This window comes from Ornithorhynchus anatinus, chromosome 9 (assembly GCF_004115215.2).
Source record: "Ornithorhynchus anatinus isolate Pmale09 chromosome 9, mOrnAna1.pri.v4, whole genome shotgun sequence".
Classification (NCBI taxonomy): domain Eukaryota; kingdom Metazoa; phylum Chordata; class Mammalia; order Monotremata; family Ornithorhynchidae; genus Ornithorhynchus; species Ornithorhynchus anatinus.
The window spans coordinates 53,216,781-53,226,445 of NC_041736.1; the positions used below are offsets into that span (position 1 = coordinate 53,216,781).

The 9,665-nt window shown below is 44.6% G+C and overlaps 1 protein-coding gene across 2 annotated transcripts; it reads left to right on the forward strand.

Moving 5' to 3' along the window:
- Window positions 1–1,622: 1,622 nt before the first annotated feature.
- Window positions 1,623–6,678, forward strand: TMEM17 (transmembrane protein 17). Of its 2 annotated transcripts, XM_029071579.2 has the most exons (4): window positions 1,625–1,785; window positions 4,633–4,736; window positions 4,891–5,004; window positions 5,865–6,678. In XM_029071579.2, exons 1-4 carry the CDS (start codon window positions 1,686–1,688, stop codon window positions 6,216–6,218), a joined length of 672 nt encoding a protein of 223 aa, XP_028927412.1. In that variant the 5' UTR covers window positions 1,625–1,685; the 3' UTR covers window positions 6,219–6,678. The 2 variants fall into 2 exon arrangements, with proteins under 2 accessions (XP_028927413.1, XP_028927412.1); XM_029071580.2 differs by lacking the exon at window positions 4,891–5,004 and having other exon boundaries at window positions 1,623–1,785.
- Window positions 6,679–9,665: the final 2,987 nt, after the last annotated feature.

Here is a 9,665-nt window from a genome sequence, read left to right on the forward strand (position 1 = left end):
TGGCAGACATTCGTTCAATCGTTCATTCATTCATTCATTCAATAGTATTTATTGAGCGCTTACTATGTGCAGAGCACTGTACTAAGCGCTTGGGATGAACAAGTCGGCAACAGATAGAGACAGTCCCTGCCGTTTGACGGGCTTACGGTCTAATCGGGGGAGACGGACAGACGAGAACAATGGCACTAAACAGCGTCGAGGGGAAGAACATCTCGTAAAAACAATGGTGACTAAATAGAATCAAGGCGATATACAATTCATTAACAAAATAAATAGGGTAACGAAAATATATACAGTTGAGCGGACGAGTACAGTGCTGTGGGGATGGGAAGGGAGAGGTGGAGGAGCAGAGGGAAAAGGGGAAAATGAGGCTTTAGCTGCGGAGAGGTAAAGGGGGGATGGCAGAGGGAGTAGAGGGGGAAGAGGAGCTCAGTCTGGGAAGGCCTCTCGGAGGAGGTGATTTTTAAGTAAGGTTTTGAAGAGGGAAAGAGAATCAGTTTGGCGGAGGTGAGGAGGGAGGGCGTTCCAGGACCGCGGGAGGACGTGACCCGGGGGTCGACGGCGGGATAGGCGAGACCGAGGGACGGTGAGGAGGTGGGCGGCGGAGGAGCGGAGCGTGCGGGGTGGGCGGTAGAAAGAGAGAAGGGAGGAGAGGTAGGAAGGGGCAAGGTGATGGAGAGCCTTGAAGCCTAGAGTGAGGAGTTTTTGTTTGGAGCGGAGGTCGATAGGCAACCACTGGAGTTGTTTAAGAAGGGCAGTGACATGCCCAGATCGTTTCTGCAGGAAGATGAGCCGGGCAGCGGAGTGAAGAATAGACCGGAGCGGGGCGAGAGAGGAGGAAGGGAGGTCAGAGAGAAGGCTGACACAGTAGTCTAGCCGGGATATAACGAGAGCCCGTAATAGTAAGGTAGCCGTTTGGGTGGAGAGGAAAGGGCGGATCTTGGCGATATTGTAGAGGTGAAACCGGCAGGTCTTGGTAACGGATAGGATGTGTGGGGTGAACGAGAGGGACGAGTCAAGGATGACACCGAGAATCGTGTTTATTGAGCGCTCACTCTGTGCAGAGCACTATACTCAGCGCTTGGAATGTCCAATTGGGCAACAGCTAGAGACAACCCCTGACAAGTATGGGTTCGAATCCTGCCTCTGCCACTTGTCAGCTGTGTGACTGTGGGCAAGTAACTTAACTTCTCGGTGCCTCAGTTACCTCATCTGTAAAATGGGGATTAGCTGTGAGCCTCATGTGGGACCACCTGATGACCCTGTATTTCCCCCAGCGCTTAGAACAGTGCTCTGCACAGAGTAAGCGCTTAACAAATACCAACGTTATTAAGTAGCAGAGGCGGGATTCGAACCCATGACCTCTGACTCCCAAGCCCGGGCTCTTTCCACTGCGCCAGAACCCCGGTCCTCCTCTGGCAGCCCAAGGAATGAAAGACAGTTGCAAGGGAGGGCTTCCTGGAGGAGCCTCTCAAAGGAGCGCCATCGGGCCTCGGGGATTTCCGGAGCCTTCCGTCGGGCTCCGGCGGCGGTGGGGCCGGCCGGAGGGGCAGAGGCTCGGCTGGACTCGGCCGGGTTCGGCCGGGCTCGGCGGCCCCGCCCCCCCGCGTTGCTAGGGGAACCGGCGCGCGGCCCAGCGCGAGGCCCAGCGCGCGGTGCCTCGGGCCTCCCCCGCGGCCGGCGCAATGGAGCTGCCGGCTCCCATCCGCCAGCGCCTCGGGGACTTCAGCCGGACCGTGTTCAACGAGCCCAACAGGACCCGACCGGAATCTACCGGCGGCTCCGGTGAGTGGCGGGGGACCGCGGCCCTCGGCCCCGGCAGAAAATGGCCGCCCGGCCTTCGGGCGGGGAGCCTTCGGGACCGCCCGGCCTCAGCCCCCGCTCCGGTCCATTCGTTCTTCACAGTCATAACAATGATGTTGGGATTTGTTAAGCGTTTACTATGTGCAGGGCACTGTTCTAAACGCTGGGGTAGATACAGGGTCATCAGGTTGTCCCACGGGAGGCTCCAGTTAATCCCCATTTGACAGATGAGGGAACTGAGGCCCAGGGAAGTTAAATAATAATAATGATGGCATTTGTTAAGCGCTTCCTATGTGCAGAGCACTGTTCTAAGCGCTGGGGGAGATACAGGGTCATCGGGTTGTCCCACGTGAGGCTCACAAGCCTCATTTTACAGATGAGGGAACTGAGGCCCAGAGAAGTGAAGTGACTTGCCCACAGTCACACAGCTGACAAGTGGCAGAGTCGGGATGCGAACCCATGACCCCTGACTCCCAAGCCCGGGCTCTTTCCACTGAGCCACGCTGCTTCTCTATCATAATCATCATCTCCCCCGGCGCTTAGAACAGTGCTCTGCACATAGGAAGCGCTTAACAAATACCAACATTATTATAATGATGATGATGTCATTTATTAAGCCCTTATTATGTGCCAGGCACTCTGCTAAACGCTGGGGTGGATACAAGGGGCGTGGCTCAGTGGAAAGAGCACTGGAGTCAGAAGATGTGGGTTCTAATCCCGGCTCTGCCACCTGTCAGACTGTGGGCAAGTCACTTCACTTCTCTGTGCCTCAGTCACCTCATTTGTAAAATGGGGATGAAGACCGGGAGCCTCACGTAGGACAACCTGATTACCCTGTATCTCCCTCAACACTTAGAACAGTGCTCGGCACATAACGCTTAACAAATACCAACATTATTATTATTACAAGCAGTGTGAGAAGCAGAGGCAATGTGGCTTAATGGCAAAAGCCCGGGCTTGGGAGTCAGAGGTCATGGGTTCTAATCCCCTTCCCCGCCCCCGCTGCTTATCAGCTGTGTGACTTTGGGTAACTTCCTTAACTTCTCTGGGCCTCAGTGACCTTATCTGTAAAATGGGGAGGAATAATAATAATGATGATGGAATTTGTTAAGCCCTTTCTATGTGCAAAGCACTGTTCTAAGCACTGGGGAGGATCCAAGGTGATCAGGTTGTCCCACATGGGGTTCAAGTCTTAATCCCAGTTTTACCGATGAGAAGTTAAGTGATTTGCCCAAAGTCACACAGTTGACAAGCAGCAGAGGGGGATTAGAACCCGTGACCTCTGACTCCCAAGCCCGTGCTCTTTCCACTGAGCTATGCTGTTTCTGTAATCACATATCAGCTGTGTGACTTTGGGTAAGTCACCTGACTTCTCTGTGCCTCAGTGACCTCATCTGTAAAAAGGGGAGGAAGACTGTGAGCCCCACATGGCGCTTAGAACAGTGCTTGGCACACAGTAAGTACTTAACAAATACCATCATTATTATTATTATCATACAAGCAACTCGATTTGGACACAGTCCCCATCCCATGTGGGGCACTCACAGTCTCAATCCCCATTTTACAGAGAAGTAAACTGACTGGCCCAAGGTCACACAGCAGACAAGTGACAAGTAGGGATTAGAACCCATGACCTTCTGTCTCCCAGGCCTATGCTCTAATAATAATTATGGCATTTGTTAAGCAATTATTATGTGTCAAGCGCTGGAGTAGATACAAGGTAATCAAGTTGGACGCAGTCCTTGTCCCATTTAGAGCTCTGGTCTTAATCGCCATTTTACAGAGGACGGAACTGACGCATAAAGAAGTGAAGTGACTTGCCCAAAGTCACACTGCAGACACATGGCGGAGCTGGGATTTAAAACCCACGTGCTCTGACTCCCAAGTCCGTGCTCTATCCACTACACCATGCTGCTTCTCAGTTCACTGCTGCTGTAAGGAGTCTGCAAAAAATAATGCTCGAAAGGAGTAAGCAAGGAGCGAAAAGGGAGGGAGGAGAAGGGAGGGAAAGGCACCCCTATTAAAGAAAGGAAAAAGCAACAATTCAGCCATCCTATATGAAGCGATAGGGCCAAACTTGGAGTTTTTAAAAAGGTGGAATGTACCACCTTTTTGTAGAAGAAACTAGTTTCTTCTTGGTTCAGATTTACCCTAGACAGTGACCGTGAATATACCAGCTATCATTCATGTTCAAAGATGAGGCGAATGATGTAATGAAATCTTACCCAGTATAGGAAGGTATGGCCAAGGATGCAATAGGACAAAATCCATTCCGTACATAATGCTTATAAAGATCATCCTTTATTGTGCTTCTTGATATCATGATCTTCCTAAAGTGACAAAAAAGAGAACATCAGTTTTCACAATATAATAATTGTGGTGTTTATTAAGGACTTGATTTGAGTCAGGATGACTTGGATTCTAGTCCTGCCACTTGTCTGCTGTGTAATTTGGGGCCAAATCACTTCATTTCCCTGGGCCTCAGCTACTTCATCTGTAAAATGGGGATTACCCACATGGGACATGGACTGTTTTGAACCTGATTAGCTCGTATCTTCCCCAGTGCTTAGTACAGTGCCTGGCACACAGTAAGCGTTTAACAAATACCACTATAAATATATATTTATATACATGCACACACACAAATATATATACACATATATAATCAATGGCTGTGCTAAGTATTTGAATGAATGCAACAGAGTTGGTAGACAACTTCTCTGCCCACAACAAGTCTAGAGGGGGAGGCAGACTTTAATATAAATAATTTATAGATAGGAACATAGAACATTTTAAGGTTTCCTATTTTTCCCTTCCATCTTTCTGCAGACAATGAAGTAGTCTCCAGTTTGCCATTACAGATGTCCCTATATTTCAGTGTTTACTTTTTCCCATTTTGGTGGGTGTGCAGTGTCATCATGCTACAGCTGAAGGTGAGTTGAAATTCTTTCTGCTAGAGTTCCATGCATGTTGAAAAGTATTCTCGACCTTTTGGCCTAACCCAGGAATGCCATGTACAGCTGAAAATCAACTAACATGCCTTTGGGGTCAGGTGAGATAGTAGTAAAATGTCATCTTTGTCTACAGTACCCATTCTTGCCAGATTACTACAAGTTTATCCTGGTGACTGTTGTCATCCTGGTAACCTTAATTGAAGTCATCCGGCTATATCTAGGATACATGGGCAATTTACAGGAGAAGGTAAGATTGTTTCTTCACGTTGATGCAGTAATATAAATACGGTAGGATGGTTTTAAGAAATCTTATACAAAGTGAATGTAGCCAATAAACTGAGATTCTTTATATCAAATGAGAGCCAAGCGCTTAGTATAGTGCTTTGCACACAGTAAGCGCTCAATAAATACAATTGAATGAATGAATGAATGAATCCTCGGAATCAATCTATTGGAAAGAAAGAGCTAAGCCTTTGTAATAAACTGAAATCCCAGGTTACATTAATCAAAGAGTTATAATTATTGACCATCTTTAGTTACGGAGCCTCAGGGAGAGTACAATGGAATTCATAATAATAATAATAATGTTGGTATTTGTTAAGCGCTTACTATGTGCAGAGCACTGTTCTAAGCGCTGGGGGAGATACAGGGTCATCAGGTTGTCCCACATGAGGCTCACAATCTTAATCCCCATTTTACAGATGAGGTAACTGAGGCACAGAGAAGTTAAGTGACAGTTAAGTGACTTGCCCAAGGTCACACAGCTGACAAGCGTTGGAGCCGGGATTCGAACCCATTAGTAGGTATTAGTAGGTATTATCCCCGCCCTTATGGCACTTATATTGTGCTGAAGTGGCTGCTGGGGGGTGGGAGAGAGAGAGAGTGATGATACGAAAGATTAATCAAGGAAGGCCTCCTGGAGAAGATTTGATTTCAGAAGGGCTTTGAAGATGGAAAGAATAATGCTTTCTAGATGTGATGGGGGAACAAGATGCAACACAAATGTAGTTTTAGATACTTACTATAAACCTTTTGGTTACAGATTAATTTCCAACTGTATTTATGACTTCTGAAAGATGCAAATCTTGTTAATCATGATTTTTGTAGGTTCCTGAATTGGCTGGCTTTTGGCTCCTGAGCCTTCTATTGCAGCTGCCCCTAATCCTCTTCCAACTCTTTAATGAAGGTTTGAAGATCCTGCCCCTGGAACGAGCTGTCCATATCATCTTCACTGTCTTTCTTGCTTTCCAAGTTATTGTAGCATTTCTTGCCTTGAAGAAAATGGTGAACCAGTTAGCCACCCGCTTCCACCTCCGGGACTTTGATCGACTTGATCAGTCTTCAGTAACCAGAGATCTGGTTGGAAAAGAAAGACAAATTCAGACTCCTGGTTTTTCAAGACCACACTTGGAGGAGTTTCGTTCCACAAATGTTGACTGGGGGTCTGGACTCCAGACATGACAGATGCTTTCCAAATGCACAATGAATAAAGAAAATAAGTGAACTTGCTTGGTCTTTCCCCCCTGCCCCACAAGGGCTCATTGAGTCTTTTTGAGACCACTTTTCAGTATTCAGAAATATGCTGAAGTGAGAAGGGACTAAGAGCCCACTCAAGATATTTCAATTTCCTTACTTATTACTGGAAGGAAATGTCTTAACTTCAGTTCACTTTTATCCTGTCTTGTTAAAATTCTATGCCTATGTTTCTTTTAATTTGTACAATATATTTTTATATTGCTCTAGAGTGTTATCTTTTCCTACAACTGATCTTAAAATATTTATTAAAATCTTGGCAAAGATTCACTACGCACAAAAGATAATTCAATCATTTTTAGACTGCTTCCAATATTTAACCTCTCACAAATTACCCCCACAGGTATGCTGCAGATGAAGAGATATGTAATAAAAATAATAATTATTATCAGTAGTATTTGAGCTTTTACTGTGCAGAACACTGTAATTAGTGCTTGGGAGAGTACAATACAACAGAGTTAGTAGACACTTTCCCTGACCTCAAGGAGCTTACAGTCCAGACGGGGAGACAGACATTAATGTGAATATAAATTATTTCATTTGTTAAGCCCTTACTATGTGCCAAACACTGTACTAAATGTTGGGGTAGATACAAGATAATCAGGGTGGGCACAGTCCCTGTCCTAGATGGGGCTCACAGTCTAAGTAGGAGGGAGTAGGATTTAATTCCCATTTTACAAATGAGAAAACTGAGGCACAGAGAAGTGAAGTGATTTGCCCAAGGTCATACAGCAGACAAATGGCAGAGCTGGGATTGGAACCCAGGTGTTGTGACTCCCAAGCCCATGCTTTTTCCATTAGGCCATGCTGCTTCCCTACTTGAATGACAGGCTGAAAATATGGAAACTGAAGTTGAGTTTAGTAGTACAGACAAGTGTTGGAAAAACACTATTTAGTCTTCTGGATCATGTATGCATTAGGCACAGCTACTTAAAAGCTTTAGTCTTTTCTCCTTACCTAAGTAGAAGCATGGATTCTTCAAATGGTTTTCTTGATTTACATATAAAGCATTATTTAATATTCAACATCAAAACAGATAATGAAATGCAGTTCTCCCTGGAATTACACAATGTAGTGCTTGAGAATTAACTTGTACTTTCCAATGTTTTACAATTGCTCATAAGTTTGGGGTTCCTAAGTGTTCTGGGATTTGTAAAACAATCATTTAAGGGCATTATGAGATTGTATGTGAAATGTTAAAAAAAATAACTTCATGAATTTAAGGACAATAGCGTATATCATCTTGATGTTCTGCCAACATTGTAGAGAGCTATGCTTAAATCATGTGCTAGTTTTTATGGTATTTGTTAAGTGCTTACTGTGGGCCAAGTAATGTTGAAGTGCTGGGATAGATATAATCAAGTTAGACTCAATCCATTTCCCACATGGGGCTCACAGTCTTAATCCCCATTTTACAGATGAGGTAACTGAAGCACAGAAAAGTGAAGTAACTTGCCCAAGGTCACATAGCCGACGAGTAGCAGAGCTGGGATAAGAACCCAGGTTCTTCTGACTCCCAGGCCTTGCTTTATCCACTAGGCCTCATTGCATCGTGGTTCTCAGATTGCTGGTTAGGTGCAGAATATAAATCTTCCAGACCTTACACAAAGAATATACAGCAAACTAGAAGAAATTTATTGTGTTCTGATGGATTGACAGGAGATATGAGCCTGAAAGTTTTAACTTTTTAAAATCTCATCATTCTGGATTACTTTTTAATGCCTAATTAGGTAAAACAAGTAAGGCTAGCTAACTTCCACTGGAATTATACACATTTTTTGGATTTGAAAATAACACCTTTGAGGGTGAAATTCCATTGATACATGTGAGTGTGAAGAAGAGACTTTTAGGCAACCAAACCTCCATTTCACATTGTGTTCATTTATAAAGTCCTCTGCTAGGCTAGTGCTTTTGCCAATCATTTGTAGTATCTGTTGCTGTTCTGGGATCTGCTCCTTGGTTTTCTCTCCTTTCTGCTACAGTTAGATCACCCCTCAAGACTTTAAGCTCCCCATGGATAGGGAATGTTTCTACCACCTCTGCTGTATTGTTTTACTCTTCCAGATGCTCATTCATTCATTCATTCAGTAGTATTTATTGAGTGCTTACTATGTTCAGGGCACTGTACTAAGCGCTTGAAATGTACAATTCAGCAACAGGTAGAGACAATCCCTGCCCAATAACGGGCTCACAGTCTAAACAGGGGAGACAGACAGCAAAGAGGAACAGAACAAAAGCATAAGACATCATCATCAAGATAAATAGAATCATGGAGATATATACCTCATTAACAAAATCAGTGGGGCAATAAATACATAAATAAGCTCAGTACAGTGCTCTGCACACAGTAAGTGCTCAATAAACACCCTGATATTCCAACTGTTCACATCTTTTCCCTACGTCTCTTAGATGTTAGTTCTGCCCTCCTAGGTTGGGTATGCCCCATTCAAGTTTACATTGCAGTAATTGCTACTAGTATTCTCAAACTGCATCCTTAGTTTTGCCAAAGAGACTGCTTTTCTCAACCTCAGGGTGGGTGATCATGCCTTGGACTTGATGAATATGGCTCATAAGTTGTGCTAATAAAACTGCCTAAGACACAGATGTGCCACATAGGGACTGGGTGCCACCGTAACTGTGTAGACCTTCAATTTGGGATGAAGAAACTTCTTGATGCATTAATACCAGACACGATCAATCTCCCAAAGGGCTTGCTGACCCATCTGTTTTTTTTCAACTTTGGTCAAGAGCTTATTGCCTCTAGAGCAAATTCAATGCCAGCACTTTGATACTGCTGATAAAAATAGGTTGAAGCAAGCTGGAAAATAACCTTGGTTTCCTTCAAGATTACTGCCAGTCCAGTTGTAGGTTCTTCTAAGAGTCCTCATTACATTTTGAGGTTCCAAGGTAAGGACCAAGCGCTTAGTACAGTGCTCGGCACACAGTAAGCGCTCAATAAATATGATTGAATGAATGAATGAAACATTACTTACTTTCCTGAAGTAATTTTAAGATCTGCGTGATTTTCATTGACCCAGCTTTAGGGTGGCCATCTTTCTCTACCACTGTCTTGGTAGTTGCCTTGTACCCTTCAGAAGTGTATATTTGCTGTTTGTGTTGTTGAGCTAGGGTTTTCATTCATTAATTCAATTGTATTTATTGAGCGCTTACTATTTATATACATGGGTATTCTGCTCCAATAGTTTACTGTGATATCAAAGAACTGTTTTCAGTGTTAGCCTGTAAGCTCCTTGTGGGCAGGGAACATGTCTACCAACTCTGTTATACTGTAGTCTCCTAAGCACTTAGTACAATGCTCTATACACAGTAAGTGCTCAATAAGTATGATTGATTGCTAGCATGAGTTGGGAGCAG